We start from the raw sequence: 23,606 nt of genomic DNA, 5'->3' as shown, positions 1-23,606 counted from the left end.
TGATGAAACCAAATTATACTATTTGTCCTGAATGCCAAGTATCACGTCTGGAGGAAACCTGGCACCATCCCTACGGTGAAGCATGGTGGTGGCAGCATCATGCTGTGGGGATGTTTTTTAGCGGCAGGGACCGGAAGATTAGTCAGGATCAAGGGAAAGATGAACAGAGCAAAGTACAGAGAGATCCTTGATGAAAACCAGCTTCAGAGCGCTCGGGACCTCAGACTGGGAAGGTTCCCCTTCCAACAGGACAACGACCCTATAAGCACACAGCCAAGACAAAGCAGGAGTGGCTTCGGGACAAGTCTCTGAATGTCCTTGAGTGGCCCAGCCAGAGCCCGGACTTGAACCCGATCGAACATCTCTGGAGAGACCGAAAATAGCTGTGCAGTAACGCTCCCCATCCAACCTGACAGAACTTGAGGATCTGCAGAGAAGAATGGGAGAAACTCCCCAAATACAGGTGTGCAAAGTTTGTAATCGCTGCAAAAGGTACTTCAACAAAGTACAGAGTAAAGTGTCTAAATACTTATGTAAACGTGATATTTCCTGGGCTTTTTTTGTATAAATTTGCCGCAAAAAATGTAAACCCGTTTTTCTTTGTCATTATGGGTAGATTGTGTGTAGATTGATGAGGAAAAAAAACTATTTATCACCTTTAAAATAAGGCTGTAACGTAACAAAATGTGGAAAAAGTCAAGGGGTCTGAATACTTTCCGAATGCACTTTAGATAACTGTGTGTAAGTGAAAGTAAAGAGAATACAGACAGAGTGTGTGTGAGTTTGTGTCACAGATAGCAAGAGAGAGGTACTCACCATGGAGACATAGTACTGTAGTTCACTCCTCCTTCCGCGGTCAAAGCTAGGGCTGGGGCCAGAGGTGAGGCTGGGACCCCTCTCCGCCCACTGTTGCCTCTCTCCACTCTCAGCTCTCTGTCTTTCTCCCTTATGCTCCTCTTCCTCCGCCAAACATCTCCTCAGATCTCCCCCTCTGTCACACAGCTCTTCAAGTCCTGCTGCACAAGCACACAGAAAAGTGGCGATGTAGACACAAGCGTAGAGTATATTTAGCTGTGTAGAGAGATTAACCCAGGATGTGTACGATTGTGCTTTTTTGTTCATTTATTTGCGTTGTTTGTAACTTTTTTTTAAAACTTATTTTGTACATGTTGCTGCTACCGTCTCTTATGACCAAAAATAACTTCTGGAGATCAGGACTACGATTACTCACCACGGACTGGCAGAATCCTTTTTTTCCTTTAACGAGTCTGACGAGGCAAACGCGAACGATGTACTGCATTATCGTGAACAGGCCCAGATCCCCGTGATTTGCGTGAAGAAGAGGCGGAGAAAAAGGGGCCGGAGGGCGGGCTGCCTTCTGCGAATTCGTATGTGATCAAAAAAAAACAACACTTCCTTCCATTCTGTTAGCAAACTTGCAATCTTTGGACAATAAAAATAGATGACCTACGCGGAAGATGAAACTACCAACGGGACATTCAAAACTGTAATATCTTATGCTTCACAGCAACGTGGCTGAACGAAGACACTATCAACATACAGCTAGCTGGCTGGTTATACGCTGCACCGGCAGGATAGAACAGCGGCGTCTGGTAAGACAAGGGGCGGTGGACTATGAATTTTTGTAAATAACTGGTGCACGATATCTAAGGAAGTCTCGAGCTATTGCTCGCCTGAGGTAGAATATCTCATGATAAACTGTAGACCACACTACCTACCTAGAGAGAGTTTTCATCTGTATTTTTCGTAGCTGTTTACATACCACCACAGTCAGAGGCTGGCACTAAGACAGCATTGAATGAGCTGTATTCCGCCATAAGCAAACAAGAAAACGCTCACCCAGAGGTGGCGCTCCTAGTAGCAGGGGACTTTAATGCAGGGAAACTTAAAACCGTTTTACCAAATTTCTATCAGCATGTTAAATGTGCAACCAGAGAGAAAAATAAAAAATAAACTCTGGACCACCTTTACTCCACACACAGACGCATACAAAGCTCTCCCACCATTTGGCAAATCTGACCATAATTCTATCCTCCTGATTCCGGCTTACAAGCAAAAATTAAAGCAGGAAGCACCAATGACTAGATCAATTAAAAAGTGGTCAGATGAGGCAGATGCTAAGCAACAGGACTGTTTTGCTAGCACAGACTGGAATATGTTCCAGGATTCCTCCGATGGCATTGAGGAGTACACCACATCAGTCAATGGCTTCATCAATAAGTGCATCGATGACAGTGACCGTAAGTACATGCCCCAACCAGAAGCCATGGATTACAGGCAACATCCCCACAGAGCTAAAGGCTAGAGCTGCCGCTTTCAAGGCGCAGGACTTTAACCTGGATGCTTATAACTAATTCCGCTATGCCCTCCGACGAACCATCAATACAGGACTAAGATCGAATCATACTACACCGGCTCTGACGCTCGTCGGATGTGGCAGGGCTTGCAAACCATTACAGACTACAAAAGGGAAGCACAGCCGAGAGCTGCTCAGTGACACAAACCTACCAAACGAGCTAAACTACTTCTATGCTCGCTTTGAGGCAAATAACACTGAAACATGCATGAGAGCATCAGCTGTTCCGGAAGACGCTCTCCGCAGCTGATGTAAGACCTTTAGACAGGTCAACATTCACAAGGTCGCAGGGCCAGACGGATTATCAGGACGTGTACTGCGAGCATGCGCTGACCAACTGGCAAGGGTCTTCACTGACATTTTCAACCTCTCCCTGTCCAAGTCTGTAATACCAACATGTTTTAAGCAGACCACCATAGTGCCTGTGCCCAAAAACACAAAGGTAACCTGCCTAAATGACTACCTACCCTTAGCACTCACGTCTGTAGCCATGAAGTGCTTCGAAAGGCTGGTCATGGCTCACAACAACATCATTATCCCAGAAACCCTAAATCCACTCCAATTTGCATACCACCCCAAAAGATCCACAGATGATGCAATCTCTACTGCACTCCACACTGCTCTTTCCCACCTGGACAAAAGGAACACCTATGTGAGAATGCTATTCATTGACTACAGCTCAGTGTTCAACACCATAGTGCCCTCAAAGCTCATCAATAAGCTAAGGACCCTGGGACTAAACACCTCCCTCTGCAACTGGATCCTGGACTTCCTGACGGTGGTAAGAGTAGTTAATAACAAATCCGCCATGCAGATCCTCAACACAGGGGCCCCTCAGGGGTGCGTGCTCAGTCCCCGCCTGTACTCTCTGTTCACTCATGACTGCACGGGCAGGCTAACATGGTCCATGCACACCAAGACAGTCGTGAAGAGGGCACGACAAAACCTATTCACCCTCAGGAGACTGAAAAGAGGAAAATAGCTTCCTTTCCATATTTCCTAGTCTTAGGGTTAGGCTTACATAGGGTTAGGCTTTTTTTTTTTTTTTTTTTTTTTTACTTAGGGTTAGGCTTTACATATTTCCTAGTCTTAGGGTTAGGCTTACAATGAGGGTTAGGGGTAAGAGGTGTAGGGTTTGGGTTCTCAAATCCTCAAAAAGTTCAACAGCTGCACCATCGAGAGCATCCTCACTGGTTGCGTCACTGCCTGGTATGATAACTGCTCGGCCTCCGACCGCAAGGCACTACAGAGGGTAGTGCTAATGGCCCAGTATATCACTGGGGACAAGCTTCCTGACATCCAGGACCTCTACACCAGGCGGTGTCAGAGGAAGGCCCTAAAAATGGTCAGACTCCAGCCACCCTAGTCCTAGACTGTTCTCTCTGCTACCGCATGGCAAGCGGTCCCCGAGCGCCAAGTCTAGGTCCAAGAGGCTTCTAAACAGCTTCTACCCCCAAGCCATAAGACTCCTGAACACCTAATCAAATGGCTACCCAGACTATTTGCATTGCCTCCCCCCCTCTGGAACGCTGCTGCTTCTCTCTGTTATTATCTTTGCATAGTCACTTTAATAACTCTACCTACATGTACATTTTACATGTAGGTAGAGTTATTACATGTACACCTCGACACCGGTGCCCCTGCACATTGACATTGACTCTGTACCGGTACCCCCCTGTATATAGTCTCGCTATTGTTATTTTACTGCTGCTCTTTAATTACTTGTTACTTTTATTTCTTATTCTTATCCGTATTTTTTTAAACTGCATTGTTGGTTAGGGGCTCATAAGTAAGCATTTCACTGTAAGGTCTACACCTTTTGTATTCGGAGCATGTGGCTAATAACATTTGATTTCTCACTGGTCACACCCAGGGCAGCATTATCGTATATTTAGCTCAGGTTGCAGAAGAGACAATTGTGTTAGTGTGTGTCATTGTGTGTTAGTGTAAGTATATATTTGGCTCTGGTAGTAGAAGGATGAGGGCAGACAAAATTGTGATAGTGTGTGTTAAGTGTGTATTAGTGTGTGAGTGTGTTGGCATTACTGTACATATTTTTGGCTCTGGTGGCAGGATTCAGGGAGACTGCATAAATCCAATTCCGACATTAACAGATTAGAGGTGAGATGACTATTAGGCTACTGCACAGTCATGTCACACACACCCGAATATGTGAGTGCAATACCTACCAGTGGAGGCTGCTGAGGGGAGGACGGCTCATAATAATGGCTGGAACGGAGCAAATGGAATGGCATCAAACAAGTGGAAATCATGTGTTTGATGTGTTGAATACCATTCTACCTATTCCATTGCAGCTATTACCACGAGCCCGTCCTTCTCAATTAAGGTGCCATCAACCTCCTGTGATACCTACACAATATACATACACACGCCTGAGTTTTTGTCAGGTTGGTGGTTTCTGGCTGTGTGTGTGTGTGGTTGGTTCTTCTATCCTTGTGGGGACCGAAAATCCCCAAAGGTTCCCGCATGGACAATTCTCCCTCGTGGGGACATTTCCCACGTCCCCATGAGGACAAATGCTATTTTAAACTCAGTGGTTAGGTTTAGGGTTAAAATTAGGGTTAGGCTTACAATGAGGGTTAGGGGTAAGAGGTTTAGGGTTTGGGTTACAGGTTAGGGTAAACAGGATTTTGAATATAAATTCATTTTATGTCCCCACGAGGATAGAAGAACAAAATGTGCAAGTGTGTGTTTGTGCCTGCGAACATGTCTGTACCCGATTGAAAAATAAATAAATAAATGTGATAGTTAAAATAAAAGGATACTATTTTTGACAATATATCGTATTGTTTGGACTATAATCACAATATAATTTTTGCGCTAGTTGGCTGTACTTGCACCAAAACGCCAGTATTTTTCCTTCATAGCCTGTTCTCCATCTTTTTAAATAGGGAGACAATTTGTTTTCAGCACTTTTATTTCAATGACAGATCAAAACTTGTTTTCTCATAGCTCTCTTTTGTCCCTCAGCAGCAGACATATGATGAGCAATATGATTGGAACAACGAATCGCAATAAAAATCACAGTACATATTGTATCGGCACCAAAGTATCGTGATAATATCGTATCGTGAGGTCCCTAGCAATTCCCAGCCCTACCGTCATGTTGGTGGTTTCTAGCTGGACGTGCGTGTGTGTGTGTGTGTGGGTACCTGTCATGTTGGTGGTGTCTAGTTGTGGCTCCAGAAGGTTGAAGGAGAGAGTGTGGTTCAGCACGCTGAGGTTTCCACTCTCTTCTCTTCCTGCCCCTCTCTCCCATCTTCTCTCTCTTCCCTCTGTTATCGCTCTTGCTTCACCCTCTCCACTTAATTCTCCTCTCTCTCTGGAGAGTCGGAGAACCACTGCTTGAGCGTCTGGTGAAACAAATATAATAATAATTATACTAACAAAAATATAAAAACAATAACAAAAGAGAAAGCACTTCTCTCAACTGAGACACTGCAGGACTCTACAGTGCAATCATTATACACACGTTTGGGCCGGTGCAAACCATATTAATGTTTCATGAGCACATTTGCAAAATTATTTTTGAGCTTAGAAATCGCAAAATAAAAGTGACTGACAAAAAAGATGGCAATGGGGGCTTGTGGATTTGCCACCATTTCCCTTGAAAGTGTTGTTTATGTGCGTTTTTCTCAGCATGCAATGTTTGATTTGAAAGTAGCCTCACAAGCCAGACATCAACACCGTATCCTTGGGAATAGAGAATCAGTGCTTGATCTCTGGCACCGTTTGAAGGTTTGAGAAGCTAGCACTTTCAGGTTTGAGTGGTCCAATCAGTGAGTTTAAGCAGAGTGGTTTAAAACACAAGGTCTAATCAGTGAGTTTAAGCAGAGTGGTTTAAAACATAAAATGTTCCTATTGATTACCTTGTGCCAAGTGAGCAACTTCCTCCCCCTCCTGCTCTCTCTGCACCATGTGCGTGTCAGCTGCAGCTCTGTACTGTACTGTAATGTGTGAACTAGATGATGGTTCCTGTAGTAGATGTTGGTTCATCCAGTCTTTGGGCTCGTCCCACAGCGAAGGAAGAGAAGACCCTTCTGCCTGCAAAACAAACACACACATGTACCTCTGGTGGCTGGCTCAGAAGGCTGTGCCTTGACCATTGAAAAAACGGATGATAGCAAATCAACTACACCACAAGCCTAATTCAAGAGTCCCATAAGCATAGTTTTTGGCATGCTACATCGAACCAACATTAGCAGAGGCAGAAAGCAAAAGTGCAAGTCAGTATCTCTCTTAACAGGAGGTGACATAAATGATCTGTGTGGAAACACTGTTTGAGTGTGAGTATGTGTACCTGTGTACTGAGCAGTCTCAGTGCTTCTGTCCAATGGGAGCGTAGTAAACTCTGCAGTCTGCTCACAAGCTCCTCTCTCTGCCCTTCGAGCATCCTCCTGCTCTCCTCCAACAAAACAGACTGCTGCTTGGAGTGGGCCAGCCTGACACACACACACACAAAATGGGCAGAAACCATTACAAGTGCAAAAACCAACCTGGTGTGATAAACTTTCCGTGTGTGTGTGTTACCTGGTCTGGTAGTCCTGGGTGAGTGTCAGTGTGTGCTGCTGGTGTTGCTGTAACTGGGAGGAAAGTTCTCTCTCATGGCGAGCACTCAGATCCAGCAGCTGATTCCTGAAAACACACGTCAAACACTGTGGAAATGTGTGTGTGTGTTCAAGTTTCAATGTCACATGCACAAGTACAGTGAAATGCCTTTCTTGCAAACTCAAAACCCAACAATCAATAACAATGTAATACTATAAAAAACATACAAGAAATAAGAAGAAGTATGAAGAACACAATAAGTAAGTAAATAAGCGTACTATATACAGGGTCAGTTCCAAAAGCATATTTACAATGTGCAGGGATACTGGAGTGATTGAAGGTAGATATGTATAGGGGTAAGGTGACTAGGCAACAGGATATAAGACAACAGAGTAGCAGCAGCTTGTATGTGAGTGGGTGTGCGTGTGTGTAGTCACTATAAATGTATGTGCATATTATATGTGAGGGAACAGATGATGGAGTGAGTGTGTAGGGCCCTGTGAGTGCGCACAGACAGTGCAAAAATAAAGTTAATTCAGATAGTCCGTGTAGCTATTTTGTTAGCTATTTATACGTCTTATTGCTTAGGGATAGAAGCTGTTCAAGAACCTGTTGGTGTCAGACTTGTTGCACCGGTACCGCTTGCTATGCAGAAGCAGAGAGAGTAGTCTATGGTTTGGGTGGATAGAGTCTTCAGCGATTTTCCGGGCCTTCCTTCCACACTGACTGATATAGATGTCCTGGATGGCAGGGAGCTCGGCCCCAGTGATGTACTGGGCTGTCCGCACAACCCTCTGTAGCGCCATGTGATCAAGGGCGGTGCTGTTGCCATACCAAGCAGTGATACAGCCAGTCAAGATGCTCTCAATGGTACAGCTGTAGAACTTTTTGAGGATTTGAGGGCCCATGCCAAACTTTTTCAACCTCCTGAGGGGGAAGAGGCGCTGCCGGGCCTTCTTCATGACGAGTTTTAATTCTTTAGTGATTTGTACAACGAGGAACTTGAAGTTCTCGACCTGCTCCACTGTCAATGTGGACTACTACGTTTCCTGTAGTCCACGATCAGCTCCTTGGTCTTACTGACGTTAAGGGAGAGGTTGTTGCTCTGGCACCACACTGCCAGGTCACTGACGTCCTCCCTATAGGCTGACTTGTTGTTGACGATGATTAGGCCTACCACCGTCGTGTCGTCAGCAAAGTTGATGATGGTGTTGGAGTCGTGCGTGGGAGTACAGGAGGGAACTCTGTTTTGAGGGTCAGCATGGCGGAGGTGATGTAGCCTACCCTCACCACCACGGGTCAGCCCGCCAGGAAGTCCAGGATCCAGTTCCTGAGGGAGGTGTTCAGACCCAGAGTCCTAAGCTTGGTGAGCTTATTTACAATGACGGCCTACACAGGCCAAACCCGGACGACGCTGGGCCAATTGTGCGTCGCCCTACGTCAAAATGAACAGCATTCTCACATAGGTATTCCACTTATCTAGGTGGGTGAGGGCAGTGTGTAGAGTGATTGAGTCATCTATGGATCTGTTGGAGCGGTATGCAAATTAGTGGGTTTAGGGTGTCTGGGATGGTGGAGTTAATGTGTGCCTCTCAAAGCACTTCATGATTACAGAAGTGAGTGCTACATGATGGTGGTCATATTAAAACATGTGGGGATTACAGACTGGGACAAGGAGAGGTTGAAAATGACCGTGAATATGCCTGACAACTGTCCTGCGCATGCTCTGAGAACACGCCCTGGAATACCGTCGGGCCCCACGGAATTGTGGGTGTTACCATGATTGAAGACCTTTCTCATGTCGGCCTCGGAGAGCGAGATCACCCAATCCTCTTGGTCGGGGAAGGCCCTCACACCCGGCACAAAGTTGTTGTCAAAGCATGCATAAAATGCATTGAGTTTGTCTGGTAAAGAGGCATCGTTGGGCAGATCACGGTTGGGTCTTCCTTCGTAATCCATAATGGACTGTAGCCCCTGCCACATGTGGTGGACGTCGGAGGCTGTGTAATATGATTCCACTTCATTCCTATATTGTCCTGCTCGTTTGATGACTCTGCAGAGGTCATAGCAGGACTTCTTGTACTTATTCCTGTCCATGGCCGTAGCCTTAGGGTTGTCTACGATAGCTATGTGTGGTAGCCCCGTTCTTTAGTTTAGCACCAACATCGGTGTTAATCCAAGGTTTTTGATTGGGGAAGCAGCGAACCCTCACCGTTGGGACGTCGTCGCTGATGCATTTTCGAATAAAGCCTGTAACAGAGGTGGTTAGCTTGTCAATGTTATCGACGCAGTCTCAAAACATATTCCAATCAGCGTTAGCAAAGCAGTCCTGAGGCATAATCTCTGTTTCTGGTGACCATTTCTCAATGGAGCAAGTCACGGGTACTTCCTGTTTTAGTTTCTGCTTGTAAACAGTTCGCAGGAGTACAGAGTCATGATCTGATTTGCCAAATGGCGGACGAGGGAGGGCCTTGTATGCTTGCGTGTGGGTAAAATAACTGTGGTCTAGGACTTTATCACCCCTAGTGGCGTTTGTGTTTGTGTGTACCTGTGCTGTTCTTTCAGGGCAATGTGTTCCTGCTGTGAAGCTGACAGTCTCTCAGTCTCCTGTTTCAGCTTTACTTCCAACTGAGAACGCTGGGCTTCAAATCGGGCCTACACACACACAATTTTGTAAACAAACCCCCAGACCCCCAATTTTATAAACAAACCCCCAGAGTCATAAGATCTTGTAAACACAGACAAATAGATATGTACCTGTTCCAGAGCCCAATCCATGCGCTCCGTGTCCCACTCTCTCCGCGCCTCCAGTTTCTCCTCCTCCAGCTGTAGCAGTCTCCCCCTCTCTTTGGTCAACTCTCCCCTCACCTCCTCCAACACCTGCCTTACCTCCAACAAATGCTGCTCCTCTCGCTGCTTGCACTCCTACAAACAAACACACGCACACACACAGGATGGGGTCAATTTAGAATTAACTCCAATTCAAGATGCTTTGAGTTATTTAAAGGACATTGATTCCATGAGGTACGCTTCATGCACAATTAAAAAAAACACTTCATAAATGGAAATGCTAGTTAGAGACTGCTGTTAGTTAAATGGTCTGTTAAATAACAGACCAGAGCTGCTTTCAAGGCTTCCGTTTGCGGCAAACATGTTATTTAGTAACAATTTGAGTTGAATGATTTAAACGGACATTACAAAATGTTGGACAGGAGAGACAAACCCACCCTCTCCTCTTGCAGTTGATTGGCTAGCTGGACTGTCTGGTCCTCCAGCGATCTTCTCTCATTGGCTGTTTGCTCCTGGAGGCAGGTCAGAGCAGCCTGGGCTTCCTGGGCCTGTAGATGCAGCCCGTCTCGCTCCACACACAAGAGCTCACACTCATGCCTACAATCACACAGAGACCCTTCCAACTCCACCAGCCGCAGCTCCTACACACACACACACACACACACACACACACACACACACACACACACACACACACACACACACACACACACAGAGAGTCAGATAGGTGTAAATGATAGTGCGAGAGAATGTGGCTGTGTGTGTGTGTGTTACTCACCAGCTGTCTGTTGGTTCTCTGTAGTTCCTCAGTGTGTTTCTGCTCTTGCTCCAGGGCCTCGGCAACCTGAGCCAGAGACTGCTCTAATTGACCAAGGGTCTGGAAAACACACATGCACGCACACACTCGTAGTGACATTTGTGAATCCTATGTATATGTGATGATAACAACAGCCAATGACAGTCCCGCCACTTGGTTTGGTATAAAGATGTGGGATGGTGGTGTGGAAATGTAACCACTGTCAAATTCTATGGATGCAAGGCAGCAACATGTTAAATCTTTGTAGGCACATAAATACATGTTACCTCTTGCTGCTTTGTATGTCGTCTCTCCGCCAGCTCCTTCTCTTGCTGTAGTCTCTTCACTCCCTCACTCTTCTCCTGCTCATGTTTCCTCCAGCCTTCAACCACCTTAGCCAGGGTCTGATAGACACACACAGGTTATTAGTAATATATGGTGACAGCTCCACCTTGGCCTCTGATATTTTCACCATATACAGTATGAGTCAAAAGTTTGGACACACCTACTCATTTGTATTTATTGGGGATCCCCATTAGCTGCTGCCTTGCCTTACTCTTCCTGGGGTCCAAACACACCAAAGCACCCACATTACATATAAAACAAAATATAAAACAGTGAACTATGTTTGTACTGAATGAGCTAAAGAAAAAACCCTACACCACCGCATATCCACAACACAACATCAATGTGTGCGTAAGCATGTGTTTGTACCTGTGTGTCTCATTCAAGGTTTTTCTTTATTTGTACTATTTTCTACATTGAAGAACAATAGTGAAGTCATCAAAATTATTAAATAACACATATGGAATCACGTAGCAACCAGAAGTGTTAAACAAATCAAAATATGTTAAAAGTTAATTTGTGGAATTTCTTTCCTTAATGCTTTTGAGCCATCAGTTGTGACAAGGGAGGGTTGGTATATAGAAGATAGCCCTATTTGGTAAAAGACAAAAGTCCATATTACGGCAAGAACAGCTCAAGTAAGCAAAGACAAACGACAGTCCATCATTACTTTAAGATATGAAGGTCAGTCAAAACGGAAAATGTCAATAACTTTTAAAGTTTATTCAAGTGCAGATGCAAAAACCATCAAGCGCTAGGATTAAACTGGCTCTCATGAAGACCACCACAGGAAAGGAAGACCCAGAGTTACTTCTGCTGCAGAGGATACGTTCATTAGAGTTAACTGCATCTCAGATTGCAGCCCAAATAAATACGTCACAGAGTTCAAGTAACAGACACATCTCAACATCGACTGTTCAGAGGAGACTGCGAGAATCAATGGATATTAAACGGGTGAAAATCTGCCCTTTGGTCTGATGAGTCTAATTTGTAGATCTCTGGTTCCAACCGCCATGTCTTTGTGAGATGCAGAGTAAGTGGACGGATGATCTCTGCATGTGTGGTTCCCACGTGAAGCATGGAGGTGGTGTGATGGTGCTTTTCTGGCGACACTGTCTGTGATTTATTTAGAATTCAAGGCAAACTTAACCAGCATGGCTACCACAGCGATACACCATCTCATCTGTTGTGCAATTAGTGGGACTATCATTTGTTTTTCAACAGGACAATGACCCAAAACACACCTCCAGGCTGTGTAAGGGCTATTTGACCAATAAGGAGCGTGATGGAGTGCTGCATCAGATGACCTGGCCTTCACAATCACCCGACCTCAACCCAATTGAAATGATTTGGGATGAGTTGGACCGCAGAGTGAAGGAAAAGCAGCCAAGTGCTCAGCATATGTGGGAACTCCTTCAAGACATTCCAGTTGAAGCTGGTTGAGAGAATGCCAAGAGTGTGGAAAGTTGTCATCAAGGCAAAGGGTGGGTACTTTGAAGAACCTAAAATCTAAAATATATTTTGATTTGTTTAACACTGTTTTGGTTACTACATGATTCCATATGTGTTATTTCACAGTTTAGATGTCTTCAATATTATTCTACAAAGTAGAAAATAGTAAAAATAAAGAAAAACCCTTGAAAGAGTAGGTGTGTCCAAACTTTTGACTGGTACTGTAGATAACACCCATCCTAAAGATTTGCATGTGGGAGAGAGCTAGAGAGAGAGAGCAAGAGTGTGTATGAGTGTAAGGTGTGTCCACACCTTATCCAGCTGCTCGATCATGACATCCTTCTTCCGGTCAGCTGACAAAGCGAGAGCCAATCGTTGCTGCAGCTCCAGAGCCTTACTCTGCAACACCAGCACGTGCCCCTCACACTGCTAGAGACACACGTAACGTCACAAACCAGCAGCCCCTGCCCCTCACACTGCTCCTGACTAAGTTTGTCCCAATACCAGTATTTGGATAGTGGTACCGTGACAACCCTACTATAGACGCACACAGTTACACACCAGGCAACACTTGCCCCTCACACACACACAGCTGCCCCTCATACTGGCACATAGAGAGGGGTTAGACACTGAACAGGCTAGAGCAGGCTAAAGCAGGGCTGATCCTCAGGAATTGGAAGGTATTGGGGCCAAAGATCATATCAGGATCAGTGTGTGTGTGTTTACCTTGCGGCTGGTCCTCTCCCTGTCTAGGCTCTCCCTAAGGACAGTGGCTTCCGGGGAGGAGAAGACACCATCAGAACGCAGACGAAAAGAATACCGCGGGAACAACTCCTCTAAACCTCCTATCCCACCACTGGAGAAGAGAATAAGAAAAGTGCAATTTGTTTTACATTTAGTCAAATACGTACCGACAACATAGCTATTATAGAGAACACAAAAACGTATCGAAAAACTAAAATAGAGAAGGTGTGTAGTGTTACCCGAGTAGCTGTGAGGTGCTGTCACTGTTAAATGACTGGTTGGGACTCTCTGTAACACTGCTACCTCCTGCAGGACAATACAGGGAATACCATATTAGCAAAGTTTGTGTGTGTGTTTGTGAGAGTGGCGTGTCTGTCTGTCTCCTTTTTCTTCAGTGTGTGTAATCCATTCCCTGAATCCCAAATACAAAATCAGCCCCTACCCCCTAGGCACAGATCTAAAAGGATTGGATAGGTGTAAGCAATATGGTGGTGGTTCCACCTAGGGTTGGGTGATGTCAACCTCTGTCCTATCGTGATTATGTTCCCATAAAACATTGTTATATACGATGCGATCACCCCCCAAAAAAGTGTGCTAAAACTACAGTTGTGCTATAGCGCAAAATAAAATGCAACTGGACGAATCATGGCGAAAGATAATGTTGTTGAAAGCCTGAGCAGAGGCTAAATGCAGGCAATGGCAAATCTTTTCTAATATTCCTTTCTTGTGGAGGAGCAGAAAAGGTTTGTGTGTGGCGCACACATGATGCAGCAGTGACCAATGAGGAACGGGCTGTTTTACCATAGTGAGCTAGGTTATAGGCCTACAGGCTGGGTAGAAGCGGTCTATAGTCATCAGAACTTGATAATAATATTGTTTGTTCCATCTTTCATAAAGCTTTGTTCGATCTTTTATAAAGCTGTGATTGAGAATAGACTACGCCTAGTCTATTAACTTTCATTCTTGTTATTTTTGAAAGCCACAACTTTAGGACAACACCTTCGTAGGTTAGAATATTTGGGAAATAAGCTAGTATTGATAACTTTTACTTATCTTATAGCTTTTATGATAGTCGGAGAATAGGTTCAGGATATCTGTAGGTCCCATGAAATTGAATATAAGACAAGACCTTTTTAATGCCACTTAGAATGCAATTTAATAAAAATGTTGAGGCCAGCGTGCGCCACACAACTGTCTATATTCCTTTCTAGAAAGAAGCCCATGTTGGCAAAAAGTCGTATTTTTAGGGCTGGCTCGTTCACCAAAGGCTACGGCCTACAGGCTCATATTAGGCAGGTGTGCTATTTTAGCAATGAGCATTCTCCTGTAGCCTAACGGATGTTGTAGCATAGTGGCTAGACTATAGATGGCTGAAGCATGGGGTTTCCCAATGGCTAATCATTCACTAGATAAACTAAGTGGTCAAAATGTTTCCTTTGATACCAATATCAGCTTAGAATGATAATACCATTATGATACCACTATGTAAAAAATGCCTTAAAGTCAAATATACAGCACTGTTACTGTATAAAACGTGGTCAACTCTAAATCCGGAGAGCTAGGCTTCTGGGTGTGCAGCCTTTTGATCCAGCACTGCTCAAACACACCTGAGTCAGCTTAACAAGTTCCTGTTGAGCAGCATTTGTTGAAGCGGGTGTATAAAAGAGCGGGTGTATAAAAGAGTAGGGCTGGAACAAAAGTCTACACAACCAGTAACTCTCTTGGAGGTATTATGCTATAACATTAGAACATTGGCCTACAACCAAAAAGTAAAAAAGAATTCCCTCATTCAGTGAATCTGGTATCAATGGCTATACTTTGAAGCAAAGTAGCTAAGCGTGAGGACTCTAGAATGACTTTTTCCAGTGCCAAGTAAGACATGGAAGTAGTTAGCTATTTCATCTAACATCTTCAGGGAAAGCATGACCGATATTTTGATTTGCAACATGTCAAAATAGGATCCAGAATAATATATTCATTAGCTTTAGGAAGACGGTACACAAGGATAGTGGTAATAGAGCAGGATGATTTGTAAGCAATGTATTCAAATGAGACAGTAGGGACAGAGTTCAGTTATTTTTGATTTAGAGTTACAGTATACAGTACAGCAAGGGCGCCACCACGGCTGGTGGAGTGGGGGTGACACAGGTAGTCATAACCAGCAGGAGTATCTTGGTTAAGAGAAAATAAATCACCGGGTTGTTGCCAAGTTTCAGTTAGGAGGAGGAAGTCTAGCTTGTTGTCAGATATTAGTTCATGGAGCAAGGGGGCTTTGTTCATTGATCGAGTGCTGAGGCGAGCAAAGTTAGTATTGTGAGACAGAGTTGAGTTTATGGATAGTGGTACAGTAGGTTGAAGGGGACGTAGGCAGTCATGGTTTACTGTACAAGATGGATTGGAAGTAGGGTGTGAGTGAGACGAGAGAGAGTTAATGTTGCTACCAGTAGTATAGTTGACAGACCAGTTGCGACGTGAGCCACGATGCAGGTAGCAGCGTCTACGTAGGATGCCCGATGAGTGGGCGGGATAAGGACATCATAGGAGAGCCGGAGCCGATAGTTATTATTCATGCGGCGAAAAATCAGGGGGGAGTAGTATTTGGTCGGGATAAAACAGGGAGTGGGAATCCATACTATTCCAGGGCAGAGAGCAAACAGGAGGAACAGAGAGGAGCTCGTTGGCAAGTGCATGACAGCGATTTAGATCAAATAAAATGTCAGATGAATCCACACAGAAACCACCACGGTTAGCAAAGCAGCAAGCCAGAGCCCAACTAGCCTACTCTAAACCATCTAGAACTAGAGCACACAGTAAAAAACACGTGAAACACAATCCCCGCCAGCAGAGCAACAGAAAGCGAGCGGAAACCTAATGAGATTGACGGCGGGGGTCAACTTACATGAAAAACAGAAGAATAACTAACAAATAAAAGTTAACGAGATAACACTGTTGCTAAACAGGTAACAAGGAGAAGCCACAGTCTAGCACATACTCTCGCACGAAAATGACATCGTGTTGTCGTCTATCAAATTGTTTAGGCTACCTTGCTTTCTCCTCTGGCAACCACCCGACTCGTACACACAGAGGCATCTGTGCCTGGAGTATTTTTTGTATATTTTTTCCTCGTTTTTGCCACGGTGGCAACAATTAAGTGGCGGCACAATATAACGGAAACACTTCAGTCACCGCTGTCGCATTTAAAACCTTTGAAAACTGAATTTAATATATTTTAAGACTTGAGGCCTTTAAATCAGATAAATTAATTTAAGAGTGCTTAAGGACCCATGGACCCCAAGGTTATTGGCCAGTTGGATTTCAACCTCGCATGTAGGGGTTTTCCCAGTCCGCATGGATTTCTTTCTTAATAAGCTTACCCCTTGTGTGGTGTTCATGGTGTTATGCACCCAATGTTCGCAGCTGTAGCCAGTCACCAGCTTGTCTAAATGGTCCACCCTCCTTTTGTAGCATTATAATCCATTATGATTAGTTATTTTTATTCAGGGGACTCATGAGTACCACATTTTTCCTTTCTTTGGCACGTAGGACACTAGGGACACGTCGGCCGAGCTTCCCTCTGTTCCAATCTGGGTTCAACGCCATATAGTGTGGCTCATTCCCCGGAAATGACATCAATATTTCTCCTCCTGCAGGCTGCTGACGGGCTGGTCCTGGCAGAGGGTCAATCTCATCCACTTCTTTCAACTCACTGTCAGACTCAGAATTGACCGACACACGAAAATTCTTAATCTTCCAAAGTGGAAGACACTCCTCCCTCTGCAAAAATCATTTCTAAGGCCCTCTGAGCAGAGATTATTTTTGCCATACTGATTGATTGTGGTAAGGAGTCACACATGCAAAGCTATTTATTTTTTGTGCTCCTCCCCTAATTTGCACCTGGTTGAGGTAGTGTGGGAAAGTACTTTATTTTGATACATTGTGAAGAATTCTGTTTTGTAATAACATTGTGCAGGTTCCCGCAAGACATTGTGTAGTTTCACACACTACAAAAGGTAAAAAGTGCGAGAAAATAGGAAGACAGACAGCACAAAGAACCTGTTGAAACAGCAGGCCCAGGGACGAGGAAAACAGAGTGAAGGCACACAGCAAACCTACTTGTTTTCACCTAGCTAATTTTACCCCAACATCGGACACCCCCTAACTTCTGACACTCTTTAGCGGTTGAAGGATTAAAAATCACCTCAAGCTCAACATTTAACATTTTTCACAACTCCTAACATTTAATCCTAGTTAAAATGCCATGTCTTAGGTCAGTTAGGATCACCACTTTATTTTAAGAATGTGAAATGTCAGAATAATAGTAGAGAGAATGATTTTTCATATTTTATTTCTTTCATCACATTCCCAGTGGGTCAGAAGTTTACATACACTCAATTAGTATTCGGTAGCATTGCCTTCAAATTGTTTAACTTGGGTCAAACATTTCCGGTAGCCTTCCACAAGCTTCCCACAATAAGTTGGGTGAATTTTGGCCCATTCCTCTTGACAGAGCTGGTGTAACTGAGTCAGGTTTGTAGGCCTCCTTGCGCGCACACACTTCTTCAGTTCTGCCTACAAATTTTCTATAGGATTGAGGTCAAGGCTTTGTGATAGCCACTCCAATACCTTGACTTTGTCATCCTTAAGCCATTTTGCCACAACTTTGGAAGTATGCTTGGGGTCAATGTCCATTTGGAAGACCCATTCGGGACCAAGCTTTAACTTCCTGACTGATGTCTTGAGATGTTGCTTCCAATATATTCAATATATTCGCCATCTATTTTTTTAAGTGAACCAGTCCCTCCTGAAGCAAAGCACCCCCACAACATGATGCTGCCACCACCGTGCTTCACGGTTGGGATGGTGTTCTTTGGCTTGCAAGTCTCCCCATTTTACCTCCAAACATAACAATGGTCAGTATGGCCAAACAGTTCTATTTTTGTTTCATCAGACCAGAGGACATTTCTCCAAAAAGTACGATCTTTGTCCCCATGTGCACTTGCAAACCATAGTTTGGCTTTTTTATGGCGGTTTTGGAGCAGTGGCTGCTTCCTTGCTGAGCGGCCTTTCAGGTTATGTCGATATAGGACTCGTTTTACTGTGGATATATCAAATCAAATGTATTTATAAAGCTCTTCTTACATCAGCTGATATCTCAAAGTGCTGTACAGAAACCCAGCCTAAAACCCCAAACAATGCAGGTGTAGAACTTTTGTACCCGTTTCCTCCAGCATCTTCACAAGGTCCTTTGCTGTTGTTCTGGGATTGATTTGCACTTCTCGCACCAAAGTACGTTAATCTCTAAGAGACAGAGCGCGTCTCCTCCCTGAGCGGTATGACAGCTGCGTGGTCCCATGGTGCTTATACTTGCGTACTATTGTTTGCACAGATGAACGTGGTACCTTCAGGCGTTTGTAAATTGCTCCCAATGATGAACCAGACTTGTGGAGGTCTAAAAAAAAATATTCTGAGGTCTTGGCTGATTTCATTTGATTTACCCATGATGTCAAGCAAAGAGGCACTGAGTTTGAAGGTAGGCCTTGAAATACATCCACAGGTACACCTCCAATTGACTCCAATGATGTCAATTAGCCCATCAGAAGCTTCTAAAGCCATGACATCATTTTCTGGAATTTTCCAAGCTGTTTAAAGGCACAGTCAACTTAGTGTATGACCCACTGGAATTGTGATACAGTGAATTATAAGATAAATAATCTTTCTGTAAACAATTGTTGGAAAAATTACTTGTGTCATGCAAAGTAGATGTCCTAACCGACTAGCCAAAACTAGTTTAACAATAATTTTGTGGAGTGGTTGAAAAACAAGTTTTAATAACCAAGTGTATGTAAACTTCCAACTTCAACTGTATATGAATGATTAATGAGTAATCGGCCTGTGGAAATATTGAAAAATGTAATATGACTTATCAATGACAGTTGCACTTCTGATTATACTATATAAATAATTAAATGAATACTTTGACTGACAGGTAACAAAATAAAGAACGTCAAAGTGGAACTCCATTGTCTTGTTTTTCGTCATTTTTTGCAAGTGGTAGATCTTGGTTTACATTTGGACTTGGGATGTGATCTTAGGCTTGAAAAGGTTGCTGACCACTGGGCTATAGCAAATAGGAATAGGCAAATTAGAATGTCACTTGTCCTGCGATACTTTTTTTACTCCACGGCCAGTCAAGTTCAAATACGCTAAACCATCATCTGTCACATGTCGTCACCATAGACGACGGCTGTCAATCATCGTCAATAGAAAATGCCATCATAATATCGCCCAACCCTAGTTTCACCTCCATCTTGCCCTCTGACAAGTCAGGTGGATTTTTGTGACATATTGTGGACATCCATTCATTCCTCTATGATCTGTGCCTATGGGGATACAGGCTATGGGTTGGTTTGGGATAGAAGGAGAGTCTCCAGGGTCTCACCCTCTGTCTCCAATGTGGGTGTGCTTCTCAGCATGGTTTGAAGGTGAGCTCTGACATTCTCCATGTCCTGGATATGTCTCCTGCCATTCTGCAACCAACACACCAACATGAAGTCACACACACACACGTCGCATACATACAACAAACACGTGTCGGATGTAAGGGGTTAGTTACAGTGAGTCTGTTGCTGTAGTCCACACTGGTCTGGAGATTAACACCCATCTCCTCTACCAACACCCTATCTTCCTCTCCCTTCTCCTCCTGTCTCCCCCCGGGGGAGGGGGTGTGGAGGTTCTCGGGGGGTCTAGCCTTACCCCCTCCCTCCCCCCCCAGCTGAGGAGAAGACAACTGAAATGACACCTGTCTGGAGACACACAGAGATAGTTAGAGTGAGACATGACACTCTGTCCATCAACCAGTCTGTCTATTTGCATGTTGATAACCCAGTCTTATTTCTGGGCAAGAGGGGGGTGAGGTTGTTTCTGTGAGCATTGGGATTGTCTCTGGACAGGGCCAGGGTTACCTGTGAGTGTGGCCTGGTGATGGTTGACCTTTGGCCTGGAGATCTCGGGTGAGTTGCAGCGAGGAGTAGAGGCGAGCTGTGACCTCACAAGACTCATCCCACGGGGAACGGTGCGAGGAAGGCCAGGAGCGGATCAGAGAGGGGGGGGCTTGTTTAGAAAGGGAAGCAGTGAGAGAAATGGGGGGAGGAGAGGTGGGGGCTGATATATGCAAAGGTTCTTTGTCACTTAGTAGTTCTTCACACCTGGTTGATGCCATCCCTGAACAGTCAGTGCAGAAAATACTAAATCAGTCAAAGAGTTTCTGTACAATCACCAACCACATGAGCTAGTTACAGTTCATAGCTAACCAATGTTAGCTACTTATGTTCACAAACAATAACTTTCGCAGTGAACTCATTCGACAGCTAACGTTACTTAGCTAGCAAACTAACGTTAACTGTTGCAGTACATTTGATTGTTCTAAAAAAAGTTCATATTTAATTCGCTAGTTAACTAGCAACAAAATAAACCAAAACATTAACGTTAGCCAACTTAGTGAGCAAATAAGGCAGAGGTAATGTTAGTCAACTAACGTTAACTAGGCAATTTTGATGCCTGTGTTTGTTGTGGCAACATCGGTAGTCTAGCAACAGGAAGTGACTAATCCTGAAAATTGGCTGTATAAAGTTATGACAGCTAGCAATATATGCGAGACGAACAAGTGAGACATTGCTAGCAAATAGCTAACTAGCTACACATTTTCAAATCAAGCTAGCGTACTGTAGATTATAGTGACGCATAACGGTAAAACAAGCTCAGCTAACTAACAAGAGACATTAGTTTAGTATGACTCTGGTTAGGCTAACAAGCACACAATCCCACCCTACCTATCGGTTGAGAGTGGCTGTGTACGTACCATCGGAAAACTCCCGGGCGCGAAAAGGTAGTAGATAGCTAACTACTGTACCAAGCTATCCTTCAGTGGTAGCTTCTAGCTAACGTTACCGTTAACATCTAGTCAGTATATTGATGCTCTTTGGTACAGTACTAACGTTAGCTAACGGGGAAAAAATAAAAACTCCCTGGGCCTGATTTAAAAAACAATCATTTAAAAAACCGCGCTTGCCTGTGTTAACTAGCGGCACTTCGCTTGTTTAAGATACGACACGTCCGGTATTAAAGTCCACACACCAGTAGTTTCCTTTTTCTTCTCTGGTATAATGGCGTTCGAATGTGCATGCCGCCACCTAATGTGCATGTTGAAAATAAAAATATCCCTAAAAACGGAAAATATTTGTGGTGGTTGGGTAACCTTCATACAAACAGTTGTGTAAAGTACACAAGTAAAAAATAATTTAAAGTACTACTTAACAGTGGCGGAACTAGAGTTTTATACATGGGGTGGCCAGGGGATGTCCAAGGCTACTTCGGGGGTCCAAATGTAACAGGGTTGGTTATGTTTCCACTTGCCTCTAAAGAAAGGTGTATTCAATGTTCAAGCATTCTTATTGGTTGGTTCAACTCTGATGACAATATGGCGTGTTGTGATTGGTCCTGCATACAGATAAGGGGAGATCGCGAACGTCAGGTCTCCCCAGTATGAAAACGTGATGCAAGAAATTTTACCATCAAGCCCTGCACAACTGGGTAGTCGAGATGAAAGGAACACTATGGACAATTTTTTGCATTTTGCAACCATGAATTATAGTTAAAAACAGTTTTCCACAAACAAGGTCTAAAACATGTTCGATGCAATTAGTAAGTAAAAACAACTAACGTGCTGTTTCCTATTTAACAACAGAAATAAATAATGCTTAACTGGGACCACTGGCTGGGGTGATTTATTTGGACAAAACACAACGCAAGGAGAGTGCGATTTACATCTGTTACACATAGACCATGATAAAAAATGTGTGTAACTCTAACCTGGCATCTAAGCAGCATGAATGAATCCTATGATTGGTGATTAGAGATAGAAGTGATAATTCACTTAACCCAGAGTTTTTCAATGTGGCAGATAGTGTGGTCCAAAAGGGTTACTTCACTAGAATTCTTTATCATCTCTCACACATGCACATGCACACGCTCACGCTCACACACACACACACACACACACACACACACACACACACACACACACACACACACACACACACACACACACACACACACACACACACACACACACACACACACACACACACACACAGTACTATACTCACATACTGGAGATTTGGGTCACTCTGTTTTCATGAATATATAATCTGGGTCTATAAGTGTTGAACATCCAGAAAATAAAGCTCAAGCACCAAGTAGATAAAATAGCATTTTTGTGTTGCATAAATTGCAGTTTATTTACAAAAAATTATATTGACAAAAAACACTGCAATTTGACATACCAGGTATCAAGCAGAAATGGACTTGAAAAATATAAATCATTTTGATGCCCATCAGTATTACAAACTTACTGTATCATATTTACGCTCATATATATTATGTTAACTAATAACAAAGAAAAGTTTTGGAATTGGCCTAATCAAGACCAAATTAAATCTGTGGATTTATCATTTTAGAATGTCAGTGTACTAGTTAGTACACAGTGCAGGTTTTAATCATGACCAGAGGGACCGCCTAAGTGCCAAATTATCCTAGGTAGATTTAAAACAGCATAATTCTGTGGTTCTGGTGAGAACTGGCTAAATGTTTCACAAACTCCTCCATGTTGGAGGAGCGTGCCCTCCTTGACTCAACACTGAGAATTCCGAGGTGACTTAACCTGTCATCAACCATCGTTGTCCTAAGGTGGGTTTTAATCAGTTTTAGAGCTGAGAACTTTCTCTCGCAAGAAGCATTGCTGACTGGTGTAACAACAGAAATCTTACAAAGTCGATATAGCTCATGGAAGTCCTCTTTACAAGGTTCTAGAAACACAACAAAGTCAAGGAGAGTAGACGGTCTGTCCCTTCCACTTTTCTCTCTCCTATCAAGAAGCCGCTTGGTTTGATGAACCTCATGTTTGAGGTCCTCTAAATCTGACTCGAAAGTCTGAGCAAAGGCAAACAGAGGCTCCTCATTTAAGAATGTTGTACTCTTTGCGTTGAGAGACTGGACCCCTTGCAATATCTCGCAATTATTCTTTGAAAACACCTTTGCAGCTCAGCTGTGAGACTGTCAAGCACCTGATAAAAGATAGCTCTTTGGAAGCTCTTTGTTCACTTTGTTCACTATTTTTCTGTCCTACAGTGCTCATCATCAATGAGTCGTGAAATCTTAAGCTTCTTTTAGGCTGTCTTTTACACACTGTTTGTACACATGTTTTGCAGTGCTCTGCAATCTCTTCAACCTCTTTCCATAGTTCTTCAAAGTAACCCTCACTTCTGTAGTCCTGTAATGTGTCTGTACGGGCACCCCTTAACTCCACTGATCTATCACCACTATTTTCAAGTGTGATATCCTGTAGCACTCTCAGAACTGCTGGAAGCCTGTCCCTCAGATTACTGCATGCCATGTATCTGCATGCCCACCTTAGATCCGACAGTCTCTGTAGTTCCCTGGGCTGCTGCTGCAGATACAGCTCTTTCTGAACTGCAA

The 23,606-nt window shown here is 43.9% G+C and overlaps 1 protein-coding gene across 1 annotated transcript in view; it reads right to left on the bottom strand.

Annotated features, from left to right (window-relative positions):
- The window catches only part of cntrob (centrobin, centrosomal BRCA2 interacting protein), a 29,501-nt gene extending 8,326 nt beyond the window's left edge, over positions 1-21,175 (bottom strand). The window contains exons 1-17 of the mRNA XM_038999844.1: positions 20,932-21,175; positions 20,036-20,294; positions 19,687-19,876; positions 19,513-19,600; positions 13,313-13,379; positions 13,056-13,185; positions 12,642-12,758; positions 10,820-10,936; positions 10,515-10,613; positions 10,174-10,377; positions 9,704-9,871; positions 9,495-9,601; positions 6,929-7,033; positions 6,699-6,840; positions 6,268-6,442; positions 5,551-5,751; positions 817-1,016 (exon numbers count right to left, since the gene is read on the bottom strand). Coding sequence (XP_038855772.1) covers positions 817-1,016; positions 5,551-5,751; positions 6,268-6,442; positions 6,699-6,840; positions 6,929-7,033; positions 9,495-9,601; positions 9,704-9,871; positions 10,174-10,377; positions 10,515-10,613; positions 10,820-10,936; positions 12,642-12,758; positions 13,056-13,185; positions 13,313-13,379; positions 19,513-19,600; positions 19,687-19,876; positions 20,036-20,292 — 2,367 coding nt within the window. The 5' untranslated portion in view covers positions 20,293-20,294; positions 20,932-21,175. The remainder of the gene's footprint in view (positions 1-816; positions 1,017-5,550; positions 5,752-6,267; positions 6,443-6,698; positions 6,841-6,928; positions 7,034-9,494; positions 9,602-9,703; positions 9,872-10,173; positions 10,378-10,514; positions 10,614-10,819; positions 10,937-12,641; positions 12,759-13,055; positions 13,186-13,312; positions 13,380-19,512; positions 19,601-19,686; positions 19,877-20,035; positions 20,295-20,931) is intronic.
- Between the last annotated feature and the right edge of the window lie 2,431 nt (positions 21,176-23,606).

The sequence above is a fragment of the Salvelinus namaycush genome, chromosome 8 (assembly GCF_016432855.1).
Source record: "Salvelinus namaycush isolate Seneca chromosome 8, SaNama_1.0, whole genome shotgun sequence".
Classification (NCBI taxonomy): domain Eukaryota; kingdom Metazoa; phylum Chordata; class Actinopteri; order Salmoniformes; family Salmonidae; genus Salvelinus; species Salvelinus namaycush.
The sequence above is the reverse complement of the archived record's forward strand: the minus strand, read 5'-3'. Positions and strand labels throughout refer to the sequence as shown.